Source organism: Scyliorhinus canicula, chromosome 3 (assembly GCF_902713615.1).
Source record: "Scyliorhinus canicula chromosome 3, sScyCan1.1, whole genome shotgun sequence".
In the NCBI taxonomy this organism is placed as follows: Eukaryota; Metazoa; Chordata; class Chondrichthyes; order Carcharhiniformes; family Scyliorhinidae; genus Scyliorhinus; species Scyliorhinus canicula.
In genome coordinates this window covers 35,742,561-35,760,252 of record NC_052148.1, presented here as the reverse complement: position 1 = coordinate 35,760,252, position 17,692 = coordinate 35,742,561, and the positions used below count along the sequence as shown (strand labels likewise).

Genomic DNA, 17,692 nt, shown 5'->3' with positions numbered 1-17,692 from the left:
GGGCGGCAAGGTAGCACAGTGGTTAGCACTGCTGCATTACAGAGTCAGAGACCCATGTTCAATTCTGTCTACACATCTTTGAACACTAAGGGGCAATTTAGCAGGGCCAATCCACCCAACCTGCACATCTTTGGACTGTGGGAGGAAACCAGAGGATCCAGAGGAAACCCACACAAACATGGGGAGAATGTGTAGACTCCCTGCAGACAGTCACCAAAGCCAGAATTCAATGATTAGAGCAGAGCATAACATGGCATTGGGGCTGCTGGAACCGGCTGGGATGTGTCTTCGCCATCATGAAAATTCAGATCATAGTATTTATTTTAAGACTTGGTCAATGTTTCAGAACCCCAATAGTGAATATTTGGGAAATACATTTAGCAGGGCAACTTTCCTTCAATTTTAGCCATATTAAAATCCTGTTAAAAGTCTGTCAAATACTGTTAAGAATATTTTATTAAAAACTTGTATTAAATTCTTTAAACATGAAGATAACAAAACTTTCACTGCGACAATGGTTTAAATCAAAAGCCAAGTTTTTTTATTGTCATTGTCGATGGTTCATGAAATGTCACTCCATGTTCCTGCGAACATTGATGAGGCTCCTGCTTTGCCACCCAACAGGACAATAAATGCTGTCAACCTGTGATAGCCCACATAAAACTCCGTTTTGTTCAAATCCGATTCCATCATTCACTTTTGACTTCCGTTGAACCATGATCTATTATTTCTTTCCTTATGGGTGGAAATTTGGCACCTCTTTTGTAACTCAATTAGCAAGTAGCTCAAAGCAACTTGCTGCTGGAGGGAGGCCTGTGGTACGGCCTCTTGTCTCTTATATTTGTATCTTTGGATCTGTATCTTACAGAATATATAAAAATATACACAACACGATATCCCACTCTTGTCCACTTCCAATTTCACTCTTCAATTAGGCAAGACATTGGATAAGGGTAATCATTTAAGTGGCTGCTTCAGATCAAAAAGGCCAGTGCCAACACGGACAACTTTCCCCACCACCAGGCAGGCTGATGGAGACTTCAATTCATCGTGGGCGCCTAAAGGAAAAGGAATCAGAATTAAGGAATCAATACTGAAAGTACAAATGCCAAGCACAATAGATGTTTCTGAATTGCCTCGGATATGAGCACTGGAATTCTCAATGTTCTTCATGAATCACTACTTAAAAACACCTTTTGCCCTTCCGTCTCATGTCTATACACTGCATTACGGCAGTGATGGCAGAGTGCGCGCGCGCGTGGCGGTGGTGCATGTGGAAGAGGGGGAGAATTAATGATAGAAAAATAAGTCAAGAAATCTGAATATAGGTGAGTAGATTCCTAGGGGTGGCTCTCTGTTCAAGCAGTTTCATTTGACAATTTACAACAAGCTGGAGTGACAGAAGTAGAATTTAGCTGATATTCTGAGTGTTAACAGTTATTAATAGAAGGACTCGATTAACAGGGGGTGGAATTTCTGGTATAGCCAAGCTGAGGGGCAGGGGGGAGAGAGGGAGGGAGAGTTTGAGGTTAGTTTTCCTAGTTTAAAGAATATTAGAACCAGGACCATTCTGATCTGTGGTGGCTTCACTTAAGACATTAGAGATGCCCTATGTTGAATGGGGAGTTTGCCACCTTAGGGTGGTTGGAGATCTGAAGGAACAACCCTTCTGGAAGTAAATGGAAGGTCCAAGAAATCTCAGCCCATATACAAATCGTTGACACAGTTTTGACAAGTATCTAACTTGACAGTTTTTGTGTGTACATCTAAAGGATGTAGAATAAAAATGGAATGAAGACATTAGATTTAGAATATAAGTAATTGTGTTTAATTTGACTATCTTTAATGTAATGGGCCAGGGTTTAGAGAACCCCAAAGTGTATCATGGAGTTTACCTGACCCACAACTTTTAATAGATTGTGGTTATGGGGAGCACATGGGCCTACTCTGCAGGTGTGATGCAACAGAGATCTACAGTACTTTTAAATTAAAACAATGTTTATTTATGAAACCAGTTAACACTTTATAAACCCACAGTAAACATCTTAACAACTATCAACAACAATAAACCCCCCAAAGAATACAGTGCTCTATAAGTAACTCTTAATCTTTCCTTGCAACACCCATAAGACAAAAAAATAACATTTTTTACAGAAAGACATCAGGTTTAACTTCTCTACTGAGAGCAGTTATCACTTTGAAATCACCAAATGAACATTCCTTAGCTTGCAGAGATTCATACACATCTTGCTGTGACTGCAGCTTCTCCAAATCTAAAACAAAACTAAACACACCCTGTAGCAGACAGCCCAAAGTGAAAGTAAAAGCAGACAGACCAGCTCCACCCACACTGACATCACTGATAAACACCAATTTCTTAAAGGTACATCCACTACAGCTATTTTATAAACACACATTTCTCAAAGGTACTCTCACATGACATTAATGTAACTATTTAAGATGAAGCGGAGCTATCGTTTTTCATTTTCTTTCTTTTGTCTCGTAAAATTTTTTGTTTAAACCGTGAACCTGGTGGCTTTAATCTTTTAGTAAATACCTGCTTTTTTGTATTCTAAAAAAACCTAAAAATGTTGCTCATCTCTATCGAGATCATAATACCACGAATACATTAGGATTTACAAGCCCTTATAATTCCTGGTCCGAATGGTTATCCAATAACTTATGTTGAAAAGTACACATGCAGACATCCCTGGGGACAGAATTGGGTTTGATTGTTATGTTTTTGCTGCTCAACAGCCCAATGGCTGTAGATCACACAAGATTTTATGGGCTGTCGCCTGGGAAAGTACAGACACACTGAATTATTACAGGACATGGAATTTTGCTGGGTAAATATGCAACATGTATAATGTCTACAGTTGTAGCACTATATATTTCACCCGCTGTCTATGTTTTATGTATTTTCATTATATATCCCCGTGTATTTATCGTATGTCCTATGTTTTTCATGCATGGAGCAATCTGCCTTGACTCTACGCAGAACAATACTTTTCACTGTGACCCCGGTACATGTGACAATAAATCTAAATCTAAGCTAATGTCGGAACAACTAAATGGATATAATGTCAGAACTAGACAATGTGGAAAGTGTGGCAGCCTGGTATCCCAAACAAGGGTTGAGGGAAACTGAACGATTGAGTGAGGCCATACTCAGATTTTGAAATCCTTTGAAGCCCATGAAGAAGGCAAGATTAAGGGAGGTTAGACGTTTCACTGTTTCAGGTGATCAAATAAAGCAGACGTGGTTACACGTCTTGAACACAAAGGATGAAAGAAGGAAAACAGTATTCTATTGGCAGTTTATGAGGGCCAACCACCCCTGGAAAAATCAGTAAAATATGGGAACTCAAGTACTAATGAGTTGTGCGATGGATGGAGACACAAGGTTGGAAATAGATTCACGGGAAGACTAGGGTGACACAATGTAACGTAACAAGAAAGTAAGAAAAAACTGAAACTAGGTTTCATTAGGAAACAGAAGAAGTAATCTGCTTATTCGCTTGAGCCTGCTCCACCATGCTAGAAGATCATGGCTGTTCAGATTGTGGCCTTAACTCCACTTTCCTACCTGCCCTCCATAACTCTTGACTTCCTCGTAGATAAAAAAAAATGTCTAATTCAACCTTGAATATATTCAGTGATCGAGCCTCCACTTCTTTTCGTGGCCAGAGACTTCCAAAGATGTGCTTGCCTTCATCGGCCGAGGCATTGAGTTTAAAAACTGGCAAGTCACGTTGCAGCTTTATAGAACCTTAGTTTGGCCGCACTTGGAGTACAGTGTTCAATTCTGGTCGCCACACTACCAGAAGGATGTGGAGGCTTTGGTGAGGGTACAGAAAAGATTTACCAGGATGTTGCCTGGTATGGAGGGCATTAGCTATGAGGAGCGGTTGAATAAACTCGGTTTGTTCTCACTGGAACGACGGAGGTTGAGGGGCGACCTGATAGAGGTCTACAAGATTATGAGAGGCATAGACAGAGTGGATAGTCAGAGGCTTTTCCCCAGGGTAGAGGAGTCAATTACTAGGGGCCATAGGTTTAAGGTGTGAGGGGCAAGGTTTAAAGGAGATATACGAGGCAAGTTTTTTTTAAAATACGGAGGTAGTGGGAGCCTGGAACCCGCTGCCAGGGGAGGTAGTGGAAGCAGATGCAATAGTGACTTTTAAGGGGCATCTAGACAAATACAAGAATAGGATGGGAATAGAGGGATATGGTCCCCGGAAGGGCAGGGGGGTTTAGTTCAGACGGGCAGCATGGTCAATGCAGACTTGGAGGGCCGAAGGACCTGTTCCTGTGCTGTAATTTTCTTTGTTCTTTGATAATAATCCTTTGAGAGAAAAATATTTCTCTCTCCCCCCCTCCCCGGCCCCCCCCCCCCCCCCCCGGCACTTGCACTCCCCTATCCCCCCCGCTGGCACTTGCTCCCCCCCAATCGCTCTCACCACCCCTCCCAACCCGGCACTCGCTCCCGCCACCCCTCCCAACACCCCCCCCCCCCCCCAAACCCCGGCACTCGCTCTCACCACCCCCCCCTCCCCGGGGCACTTGCACTCCCCCCCGCCTACCCAGCACTCGCCAAACTCCCCCCCCCCCCCCCCCCCCCCCCCCCCCGGCACTGGCTCTTGCCACTGGTTCTCGCTACCAACCCTCCGGCACACTCTCGCGATCCCTCCCAACCCCCCGACACTCACTGTCCCCCTGTCACCCCCCCCCCCCCCCCAGCACTTGCTCTTGCCACCACCCTCCACCCCCAGCACTCGCTTGCGCCACCCCTCCCAACCACCCCCTCGGCACTCGCTCTCGCCACCCCTCCCAACCCAACCCCCCCTCCCCCAGCACTTGCTCTCGCCAACCCCCCGGCACTCGCTCTCGCCACCCCTCCCCGGCACTCGCTCTCACCACCCCTCCCCAAATCCCCCCCCCCCAGCCCCGTCACCCAGAGACTGCGGCCACCCCCCATGCCGGTGACCTACCTCCTCGCTGAACGGCCGGCCGGGAGAATACGGACAGCACCAGGACCCATAGCCTCCCGCCGGCCCCCCCCCATTCTCCGAGGCGGACGGCGGGATTGACGCTTCGCTGATCGGAGAATTCGGGACATGCCGGGGGCGGGATGGCGTCAGCCCCCGCCAATTCTCCGACCCGGCGGAGGGTCGGAGAATCCCGCCCATGATTCTAGCAAAGTCCATAATCCACAATCTGCCGATTGGGCAGATCAAATTTCCCACAGCCTTGATTGATGTTCCAAGATATGTTGTTCAGCAAGTGTCTAATTCCGTGTTTGAACCACCTAGATGGAAATAGTTGCAGTATACCTATCAGTTAACCAATGGTGTCCGAAAACAGGACATTATCTTCCCATGCTCAGTGAACCTTGACCTCACCTGACCCAGCTTGGAAAGGTTTGGGGAGTTGCTGCATCAGTGTGATGGCATGCCAAGTACTGGCCCCTATCCGTAGGGAGGTGGGAGAGGCAAGAAAGACTTATTTGGTTTTCCCACGTCCCCTATTTATTGAATTAAGGAATTCAGATTTTCTTTCTGAAAACTGACGAGTTCCTAAATTCGGCATTGACTCCGCCACAAGGTATGAGGTATTCTACCTGTAACACGATGAGCCAAATGGCCTCCTTCTACACTGTAAATTCTATGAACAAGATTGCATTGATTAAAGCAATGGAGTATATTTGGTTTTTCAGAAGGCATTTGATAGGCTGCCGAATAGTAAGGTGGTTGACAAGCAGGTGAATGTGGCAGTATAGACTGCAAGTTGTCTAGGAAACAGGACAGCCAATTTACAAACAGCAGTGTGAAAATGATCAGATAGAAGTCAAAGCAAAGTGGTGTTAGACTTATGTAGAATTTCAGTTAAGTCAAATGAAGAGTGCGTCACACATTTTTGGTCTCCATTTTTCAAAACTGATATAAAAACTGGGGAAATTGATTAACAAAAATTGCAATGGTGATACTAGAATTTAGAGGGTATAACTATTGGGAAGCATTAAATGGGCTGGGACTCTCTCCTTTGACAGACTGGAAGATGACCTGATCGAGGTCTTCAACGTTATGAAGAGGTTCAAGAAGATATTAATAGAAAAAATGCTTCCTCAGGGCATTAGCATTGCTATTAAATTCTGAGAGTTAGGATATACTGAACTGGATCTGGCATACAAATGCTGTGGCTACAACTCCTGAGACCATCAAAACCTGTCCACCATCTACAAGCACATCCGAGTAATGTGATGGAATACACCACATCTTTCTGGATTAGTTCCAACAACATTCAAGAAGCTGGGTGCCATCCAATATTAAACAGCCTGCTTGAATGGCACCCCACCCACACCTTAAACTTTCACTCCTTCACCACTGGCATACAGTGGCAGCAGCTACCACATTGTAACATCTCACCAAGCCTCCTTCGACAGAGCCTTCCAAATGCGCAACTTCTATCACCCAGAAGGTTAAGAGCAGCAGATATACAGGAACACTATCACAACCAATGTCTTTTTAATCTTCAAAATTTTCCAGTGGCTCAAGGGACAATACTTTCCACACAAACTTATAAAAACACTAATTTCACAGCAAGACGGAAACTGTTCGACCAGTAGTCTTATTGCCCAAATAATATTACCACTAAAGTAGAAAAGGTTTCTCTATCCTTGTATGTCAGCAGTTCATGGACACTCCCGCATCTGGATCAGAAAGCTGTGGTTCGGGCGTCGGTCTAGACTTTTAAGCACATTCACTATCTGGGCCGACACTGAATTATTCAGAGAACGCTTTGCTGCCGCAGCTACTGCTCTCTGATGAATGTCTGCCTATTTCTATGGCTATTAAAGCTCCAATGCGACTATTTGCAGAACAGAGAGCGTGTTCAGTGTTCCAGCCAAGAAACTGCTCTCAAATAATTGCATCAGAAGTCAATTAGACTATTCATTCATCTCAATGCAATTTGAGGGATTCTGCTGTGTATGAAATGCCTATTGTTCATCTACATTACAGCAATGCATTTGTTAGTAACAATTAATTGTTTGTGAAATGGGATATGGCAGTGTATCAATAATTGAGAGGGCTGGAACAACAATCCAGGGAACACAAATTCAAATCCCATTGCAGCAGTTCGAGGCTTTGGATTCAGTCTTAAAGCAAACGGCAGGAGGGCAGCACGGTGGCGCAGTGGGTTAGCCCGGCTGCCTTTCGCCACTGAGGTCCCAGGTTTGATCCTGGCTCTGGATCACTGTCTGTGTGGAGTTTGCACATTTTCCCCACGTCTGCGCGGGTTTCGCCCCCACAACTCAAAAATGTGCAGGCTAGGTGGATTGGCCAGGCTAAATTGCCCCTTAATTGGAAAAAATTAATTGGGTACTCTAAATTTATAACAAAAAAAACCCAGCAGGAATAAAAGTAACTGACATCAGTAAAAGTGCCCATGAAACTTGAATTACTATGAAAAGCCAATGGATTCAGAAATGTTCTTCTGGGAAGGACATCTGCTGTCCTTTCTTGATTTGGCTTGTATGTGACTCCAGTCGCACACCAATCTGGTTATATCTTAATAGGTACGGTAAAGTCGCCAGAGTCCCAGATTTGTCATAGGTAAATTATTGGAAAGGGTCCTGAGGGATAGGATTTATGATCATTTGGAAAGATACAGCTTAATCCAGGATACTCAGCACGGATTTGTGAGGGGTAAGTCTTGCCTCACAAGTTTGATTGTATTCTTTGAGGTAACTAAGTACATAGATGAAGGTAGAGCAGTTGAGGTCGTTTACATAGATTTTAGTAAGGCGTTTGATAAGGTGCCCCATGGTCGGCTCATGCAGAAAGTAAGGAGGCACGGCATAGAGGGAAATTTGGCCGATTGGATCATTAACTGGCTATCACATAGAAGACAGAGGGTGGTGGTAAATGGTCAATTTTCATCCTGGAGCCCAGTTACCAGTGGTGTACCACAGGGATCAGTGCTGGGTCCTCTGCTATTTGTGATTTTTATCAATGACTTGGATGATGGAGTTGAAGGTTGGGCTAGTAAATTTGCTGATGACACCAAAATTGGTGGAGTAGTGAATAATGTGGAGGGTTGTTGTAGGCTGCAAAGAGACATTGATAGGATGCAGAGCTGGACTGAAAAGTGGCAGATGGAGTTTAACCCTGATAAGTGTGAGGTGATTCTTTTTATTCTGACAAATTTGAATGCGGATTACAGGGCTAACGACAGGGTTCTGAAGAATGCGGAGGAGCAGAGAGATATCGGAGTTCATGTCCATAGATCTCTGAAAGTTGCCACCCAAGTGGATAGAGCCGTGAAGAAAGCCTATAGTGTGTTAGCATTTATTAACAAGGGGATCGCGTTTAAGAGCCGTGAGGTTATGCTGCAACTGTAGAAGACCTTGGTTAGACCACATTTTGAGTATTGTGTGCAGTTCTGGTCACCTCATTATAGGAAGGATGTGGAAGCATTGGAATGGGTGCAAAGGAGATTTACCAGGATGTTGCTTGGATTGGAGGGTAGGTCTGATGAGGAAAGGTTGAGGGAGCTAGGGCTTTTCTCATTGGAGCTAAGGAGGATGAGAGGTGACTTAATCGAGGTGTATAAGATGATGAGAGGGATAGATAGAGTGGACGTTAAGCGACTTTTTCCTCGGGTGGATGTAGCTGTTTTGAGGACATTACCAGTGCAGTAGATAACGGGGAGCCGATGGATGTGGTATATCTGGATTTCCAGAAAGCCTTTGACAAGGTGCCACACAAAAGGTTGCTGCATAAGATAAAGATGCATGGCATTAAGGGTAAAGTAGTAGCATGGATAGAGGATTGGTTAATTAATAGAAAGCAAAGAGTTGGGATAAATGGGTGTTTCTCTGGTTGGCAATCAGTAGCTAGTGGTGTCCCTCAGGGATCCGTGTTGGGCCCACAATTGTTCACAATTTACATAGATGATTTGGAGTTGGGGACCAAGGGCAATGTGTCCAAGTTTGCAGATGACACTAAGATGAGTGGTAAAGCGAAAAGTGCAGAGGATACTGGAAGTCTGCAGAGGGATTTGGATAGGTTAAGTGAATGGGCTCGGGTCTGGCAGATGGAATACAATGTTGACAAATGTGAGGTTATCCATTTTGGTAGGAATAACAGCAAACGGGATTATTATTTAAACAATAAAATATTAAAGCATGCCGCTGTTCAGAGAGACTTTGGGTGTGCTAGTGCATGAGTCACAGAAGGTTGGTTTACAAGTGCAACAGGTGATTAAGAAGGCAAATGGAATTTTGTCCTTCATTGCTAGAGGGATGGAGTTTAAGACTAGGGAGGTTATGTTGCAATTGTATAAGGTGTTAGTGTGGCCACACCTGGAGTATTGTGTTCAGTTTTGGTCTCCTTACTTGAGAAAGGACGTACTGGCGCTGGAGGGTGTGCAGAGGAGATTCACTAGGTTAATCCCAGAGCTGAAGGGATTGGATTATGAGGAGAGGTTGAGGAGACTGGGACTGTACTCGTTGGAATTTAGAAGGATGAGGGGGGATCTTATAGAAACATTTAAAATTATGAAGGGAATAGATAGGATAGATGCGGGCAGGTTGTTTCCACTGGCGGGTGACAGCAGAACTAGGGGACATAGCCTCAAAATAAGGGGACGTAGATTTAGGACTGAGTTTAGGAGGAACTTCTTCACCCAAAGGGTTGTGAATCTATGGAATTCCTTGCCCAGTGAAGCAGTTGAGGCTCCTTCATTACATGTTTTTAAGGTAAAGATAGATAGTTTTTTGAAGAATAAAGGGATTAAGGGTTATGGTGTTCGGGCCGGAAAGTGGAGCTGAGTCCACAAAAGATCAGCCATGATCTAATCGAATGGCGGAGCAGGCTCGAGGGGCCAGATGGCCTACTCCTGCTCCTAGTTCTTATGTTCTTCTTATGTTCTTATGTTACAAGGAGGCATAACTATAAGGTTCATGGTGGAAGATATAGGAGGGATGTCAGAGGTAGGTTCTTTACTCAGAGTGGTTGGGGCGTGGAAACCACACCCAGCTATGGTAGTGGAGTCGGACACTTTAGGAACTTTCAAGTGGTTATTGGATAGGCATGTGGAGTGCACTAGAATGATTGGGAGTAGGTTGATTTGATAGTTTCAGACTAGTTTGGCACAACATCGTGGGCCGAAGGGCCTGTACTGTGCTGTACAGTTCTATGACCATAAGTTGTTTTACCTTTTGAAGGGGAGAGCTGACTGGTGGTGGTGGTTTAAACTGAGGATGACCACACCTCAGGCGAGGGGCAAGTTTGAGAAGGTGGGCCTTCATGGATAACCTCAGCCAGTACGGGAATTGAACCTGTGCTGTTAACCTTGCTCTGCATCACGAACCAGCTGTCCAGCCAACTGAGCTAAACTGGCTAAACCAGCTAAAACAGCGATGCCCACATCTCAAGAATTGCTTCTATTTTAAACTCAAACCATTCTGGAAAATGTAAAAAACTGTTTAAAATTCAATGTGACTTAAAAAAAAAGATATTTAATCATTTTTCCCACTTGTCCTTAAATGCCATAAACCTTTGTATGTCTCCTACATTCCAGTGTGTATTGTGAAACTGAGACCTGAATCCTACACAGCCTTGGTCCAATACCTCTAAACTAGCGTCAAAAGGCCAATGGATCAGTCAAAAGAGAGCTACAACTCCAACATTCTTCCATCAATGTAGCAACAAGGCCCAACATAAAGGGGGCAATTTTCCAGCCGTGGATTGTTGACCAGACTAGTTTAACCGGTGTGATCACTTCCACTGGCATTTTCTCCTCCGTTCCTCCATAAAACACAGTCCTACACATCATTCTTCCTCCTCTGTACTTCACGGTGTTGAATCATTGCAACATCTCCCACTCCATTGCTCCCAGTTTCCAAAACTGCCAAGATCCTTACTCACCCTTCATTCATTACTCTAGAAACCTGCAAACCTAAACACTCATTCTGATTCTTTTCAGTCATCTCCTGACTTTTCCGAACCATAGCAGCACATCAACATTCACGTTTTTCCCAACAGAAAAAAGAAATATAAAGTTTGGTTTTGAATAAACTGTGCAGCTCATCAAGTTAAAATGAAAATAAACAACAAAAAAAAGCTGTCTTCCGTGTTAACAAGATGATTCTTACCTAGCATAGTTGCATGTTTTAAGAACTTATAGCTGGTTTCAAAGGTCATCTGCTGGAGCGGGGAGGAGTTTGATTGCATGCCAATTCGATTAAATGGCTTGTATGATCCATCAAAACACATGTAATCTGCCACAAGGGAAAGGTGGCGAGGGTCCACTTGAATGCCTGCGCAAGAGACAAAGAAAATTGATTTCAGTTCATTAAAAGCATTGAATGTGATCAGTGAGAACCGAACAAGCACCAGTTCAATACAAGAACAGCAGTACAGCATTGCAGTATTGGACTATCATTGGAGCAGAGAACTATTTGGATATCCATGCTCAAGTCTGACCAACAACAGTAGCCCTGAATAGTTTTTTAAAAAAGTATTTTTATTAAGGTTTTGCAAAATTTTTCATAATAAAACAGTAGTAACAATAATAACAAAGTAAACTAGAGTGAACATTTACATAGTGCAAAAAGAGAATATACAATAACAATTAAATTACCCCACGTGACCCAGTCTTCCCACACCATCCCAATGGAGCACTCACCCCACCCCACCCCGCCCTACGGATTGCTGCTGCTGCTGACATTTTAATTTTCCCCGAGAAAGTCGACAAACGTCTGCCACCTCCGAGAGAACCCTCGCGTAGACTCTCTTAAGGCAAACTTTATTTTCTCGAGGCTGAGAAACCCAGCCATGTCGGTAACCCAAGTCTCTACACTCGGGGGGCTTCAAGTCCTTCCACATTAATAAACTCCGTCTCCGGGCTACTAGGGAGGCAAAGGCCAAGACGTCGGCCTCTTTCGCCCCCTGAACTCCCGGGTCTTCTGACACTCCAAAGATCGCTATCTCTGGACTCGGCACCACCCGTGTGTTAAGCACCTTGGACATTGCCATCGCGAACCCTTGCCAGAACTCTCTGAGCTCCGGGCATGCCCAAAATATGTGGACATGGTTTGCAGGGCTGCCCTTGCACTTCATACAACTGTCTTCTACCCCCAAAAACTTGCTTACTCTCGCCACCGTCATGTGTGCCCGGTGGACCTCCTTAAATTGAATTAGACAGAGCCAGGCACATGATGAGGAGGAATTAACCCTGCCCAGGACCTCTGCCCACAGACCCACTTCCTAGCTCCTCCTCCCACTTTCCCTTGAACTCTTCCACCGGGGTTTCCGCCTCCTGTAGTTCCTGGTAGATATCCGACACCTTCCCCTCCCCCACCAGGTGCCGGAGACCACCCTGTCCTGTATCCTTAGTGGCGGCAACGTCGGAAAGGCCACTACCTGTTTTTCAGGAAGGCTCGTACTTGCAGATATTTAAAGGCGTTTCCTGGCGGCAGATTAAATTTGTCCTCTAGCGCCTTCAAACTGCTAAAGCTTCCGTCTATGCACAGATCTCCCATCCTTCTGATGCCTGCCCTCTGCCAGCTCTGCAACCCACCATCCATCCTACCCGGGACAAACCTGTGGTTGTTACATATCGGGGTCCAGACCAACGCTCCCTCCACCTTCTTGTACCTCCTCCACTGTCCCCAGATCCGCAGTGTCTCCACCACCACCTGACTTGTGGAGTAACGGGTCGGTGAGAACGGCAAAGGAGCCGTTATCAAAGCTCCCAGAGTCTTACCTTTATATGACACTGTCTCTAGCCTCTCCCACGCCCCCCCTCCCCCCAAAAAAGACGTGCAGGTTAGGTGGATCGGCCATGATAAATTGCCCTTAGTGACCAAAAAGGCTAGGAGGGGTTATTGGGTAATGGGGATAAGGTGGAAGTGAAGGCTTAAGTGGGTCAGTGCAGACTCGATGGGCCGATTGGCCTCCTTCTGCACTGTATGTTCTATGTTCAAACATACAAACAGCCACCCAAGATCAGAATCAAACCCAGGTCCTTGGCACTATGAGGCAGCACTGTGCCACCTCTGTGGAGAGCGAACATGAAGTAGGATTGGGGAATTCCCGGCCAACTTCTGTGGCAAAACGTGTTGAAGCTTTGATGCACTTAAATAACTATGCCATCGTGCCAACTATTTTACAAAGAGGCCTTTCTTTATATATAGGGAAATTTGTCCTAAGAAAAACAAGTTATTTCCCATGCTACAAGTCAATGAAGATATTTGTAAATATATTACACAAATAGCAATACAAACTTGATTATCAACTTGTGTAATGAGTTGCATCATCCACTGTTGAATATCACATAATCAAGACTGACAATCCAGTGCACTACTGAGGGAGTGCTGTGCCCAAGGTGCAGTCTTTCAAATGAGAGATTCATAGTGGCTTGCCTATTCTCTCAGCCACATTCAGAAAATCCATTTCAAAGATCAGAAGGGTTATACTTGGTGCCCTAGTCCAGGCATTTTCAAAGTCGGGGTCACGACGGGGCCGCGGGCGGGTGTCGGGAGGGTCGCGGTGCTCCTGATTCCACAAATTTGCACGCAACAGCCGGCTTTTAACAATGCCGCCTGCAAGCGGCCTTCAAAACAACAGCCATGGCCATATTAAAAAATGCATGCGCGCTGCGCATGCGTGCCCACCCATAGGTGAGCACGTGCAGAACCACTGTGTTTCTGCGCATGCGCACCAATGAGCAGGCGCGCAGTGCGCCCGCATTTTTTTATATGGTCGGGGCCGTCTTTTGAAGGCCGCTCGCAGCAGGCATTGCTAAAAGCCGCTGTTGAGCGCAAATTTGCGCAATCGGAGACGCTGCAGATGATTTAAAAAAATTTTTTTATGAGAGCAGGTCACAGCCCCAAAGTCGACATCACGTGCTTTGGCCGCGATTGCGATTCCTCCATTTTGTCAGCAGCGAACAAGATAACAGAAAATGGTGGGTCGCGAAGGTTGGCCGGCCTGGGTTGCGAGGGTTGGCTGGCGGGGGTCGTGAAGGTCGGCTGGCGGGGGTCGCGAAGGTCGGCTGGCGGGGGTCGCGAAGGTCGGCTGGCGGGGGTCGCGAAGGTCGGCTGGCGGGGGTCACGAAGGTCGGCTGGCGGGGGTTGCGAAGGTTGGCTGGCGGGGGTCGAGAAGGTCGGCTGGCGGGGGTCGCGAAGGCCGGCCAGCGTGGGTCGCGAGGGTTGACTGGCGGGGGTCACGAGAGTTGGCTGGCAGGGGTCCTGAAGGTTGGCCGGTTGGGTAAAAATGGGTCCCCGGAAAAAAAAGTTTGAAACACACTGCCCTAGTCAATATGTATACCTCAACTAATATAGACTGAGTAATTATCAAACAGCTAGTTGTGTGCAAACTGGCTGTCATATTTTCTCCATTACAAGTTGAAAAGTTCTTTGTTGTCTGTGAAACACTTTGGGACATGCTGAGATTGTGAAAGCTTTTATTTAGGTGTGAGCCCTTCCTCTCGCTGGTAGTACAATTGTCTGGTCATCACTCAGATGTGATTAGAAACCAGCAGTTTCATTGCTATTTCTCGATGTTCTGTTAAGTCGCAGAACCAGGATGCAGTAATTGTAGAACTTCACCTGAACGTCACCCGATCTTCCAGTAACAATTGCACCAACTGATTGTTCTTGCTAAATTGATTCTTATTGACTGAACTTATCTGCCAGCTGCTGTGCCTGGAAGTGATATATATACCAACTGTGAAAGTTTATCCAAGAAACTCACACATGAGTTCAAAGTAAATTCTCAAAGGGCAACTAGTGTACCGTGAAGCAAAGATTGCAAGGCCCCTGGGACGATTGCCAGGAAAAACTCATTAACAGCAGAAGCTACACATTAAGCAATAAATTATCTCATAGGTATCTTTCAAATGACCACATGATTGACTGAGCTGGATACAAAGAAAACTCTTCCCTCTCTGGTGGAGGAATCCAGGCATAATGAGGCACAATATCACAGAACATTTAGAAGTGGAATCGGAGGGGCCACCTCGGGCGATCATAGTGAAGTTTCATCAATACCCAGATAAGGAGCGGGTCCTGAGGTGGGCGAAGGACCCATCGGGACTGAGTTGGGAGGGCCTTGCCATCAGAATATACAAAGATGTTGGGATAGAGCTGGCGAGAAGCCGTGTAGTATTTAATATGTCCAAGGCTGCACTGTACAGCAGAAACATGAGTTTCGGTGTGCATACACGGCTCGTCTTCGGGCAACTTTCGAGGATAGAGACTATTGGTTTGATGCCCCGGAGGATGTGAATGAGTTTGTCAAGAAGCATGGACTGGGGGTGAACTGAAGTGTAAACGGACTATGGAGTTTATTGCTTTGCTCATTAAGTTAATCTATATTTTTTGTTTTTTTAAAAAAGGGGGTAATTTAGCGTGGCCAATCTACCTACCCTGCACATCCTTTTGGGTTGTAGGGGCGAGACCCATGCAGACACGGGGAGAATGTGCAAACTCCACATGGACAGTGACCCGGGGCCGGGATTGAACCACTTCGCCACCGTGCCGCCCATAAGTTCATCTGTATTTGTAACTTGTGGGGGATTTTTGTAATGTGGGGGAGTGCTTGGGGTTGTGCCTGGGCCTGTTGGTGGGTGTTTGTTCTGGTGAAATTGGGGTTTCTAAATCACGTTGTTGAGTTTTATTTTGGAGGGACTGGGTGTTGTTTTTTCCTCTAGGGTTCTGTATTAATATTTGGTTTGGTGGGGGTGGGGTTGATCGTTAATATATTGTGTTGGCTTTGATTTCTACTCTGTGCGGGAGTCACTCTGCTAGCAGTGTAGCTATTTAACTGGAGCAGAGAAATGGGATGCCTGCAGCTTGTTACCATATGGGAGTTTTTTCCCCCAGCTAATGAAATACTTTTTATTTCTTTTTTGTTTGGGCTTGTGCAGGGGGGGGGGGGGAAGAAGAGGGTGGGTGGCGGCCCCCCATCCAGTTGATAACATGGGACGTGAGAGGGTTAAATGCCCAGTCAAAAGATCCCAGGTGTTTGCGCACTTGGGAAGTTTGAGGGCGCATGTGTTTTTTTTATATACAAGAGACCCATTTGAGGATCAAACAAGGTTGCGGGATGGGTGGGGCTGGTATACCACTTGGATTTTGATTGCAGGGCGGGGGGAGATTAATAAGAGGGTGGCTTTCTCTATATTGGTAGACTCAGGTAGGAGGTATGTTAATCATCAGTGGGTTGTTGGTGGACACGCCGGTCATGCTGGTCAATATGCATGCACCGAATATGGATGATATGGTGGTTAGGGGGGAGATTATCTCCATTAAGGCACATCGGGGTAAATCTGGAAAGGTGGAGAGGCAGAGGCTGGTGGATTCCATTCTCGAGATGGACTGCCAATCTTCGATTGCACCAACTCCGGAGTTATTGGCATTCAGAAAGAAGTTGCAAACGGAATGAGTTGTTGTCAACAGGTAAGGTGGTGACTTAGTTACGTCGCTCGAGGGGGGGCGTTCTGAGTACAGGAAGAAGGTCAGTCCTCTGTTGGCTCACCAGCTGAGCCGGCAGGCAGCCTCCTGGGAGATAGTATAGTTCAGAGACTCAGGTGGCGGGATAGTTTCTGCCCGAGAGAAGGTTAATGGGGTGTTTGAGGTCTTCTATCATGGGTTGTACGAGTCAGAGATCAGTGGATGGCTCAGAAATGTGACAATTTTTGATAGGTGGGCCTTCCTGGAGGTGGAGCAGGAGAGAAGGAGAGAAGTTGGAGATACTGATAGGGCTGTAGGACATCATGACTTGTATTCAGTTATTGCAGATGGGCAAAGCACCGGGTCTGGATGGGTTACCCATTGAATTTTACCAACAGTTTGATGGTCAGTTGGTCCCACTTCTGCTGGATATGTTTAATGATTCCGTGTCCTGGGGGGTGTTGCCGGCCAAGCTGATCCTTGATCCTGAAGAAAGACAAGGATTCCATGGAATGTGGGCTGTATCGGCCTATTTTGTTGTTAAACGCTGACGCGAAGGTGTTGGCAATGATGATGCAGCTTTGCCTACCGGGGGTGATTTTGGAGGAGCAGATAGGATTTGTTAAGGGCTGGCAACTGTCGGCCAACATTAGGGGATTGCTAAATGTTGTGTTGTCCCCCTCCTTAGAGACCAAGCCAGAAGTGATACTTCAACGGACATGGAGAAGGCATTTAATACGGTTAAGTGGGGGTACCTCGGAGATGGCTTGTCATTGGGCCAAAATTTATTTCATGGATTAGACTTTTATATAGGGTCTGCATCGCAAGTGTATGTATTATATAGGGCCCCCACCACAAGCGTATGTACTAATGCCCTGAATTTGGGTTATTTCCAACTGAACGAGACAGAGGTGCTCATCATCTCTGCTGCTGTTTGCATCCAGTGACATTACAGGATCGCGGTTAGGTGATGCTGGTGAGTATTGCTGGTGTATTTATTTTATTTTAAAGAAAAATGTATTATTGTTCATAAGGTTTGTTGGTATTATGAACGGATTTAAGATCTATTAGTATTGGTAAGGTTGATCAATAGTAGTGGTGAGGGAAGAGAATTGGAATCAACAGTACTAAGGTTTAATAGCAGCAGTAATGTTTATTATTAGCAGTAAGATTTCTTAGTTGTAGCAAGGTTTATTCTCTCATAGAATGCGGCACGGCTGCTCCAAC

At 45.7% G+C, this 17,692-nt stretch overlaps 1 protein-coding gene across 1 annotated transcript in view; it reads right to left on the bottom strand.

The window, feature by feature from the left end:
- Nucleotides 1-438: 438 nt before the first annotated feature.
- polr1a (RNA polymerase I subunit A) overlaps nucleotides 439-17,692 on the bottom strand; it is a 148,972-nt gene continuing 131,718 nt past the window's right edge. Inside the window, exons 33-34 of the mRNA XM_038793303.1 lie at nucleotides 11,162-11,326; nucleotides 439-1,058 (exon numbers count right to left, since the gene is read on the bottom strand). Coding sequence (XP_038649231.1) covers nucleotides 958-1,058; nucleotides 11,162-11,326 — 266 coding nt within the window. The 3' untranslated portion in view covers nucleotides 439-957. The remainder of the gene's footprint in view (nucleotides 1,059-11,161; nucleotides 11,327-17,692) is intronic.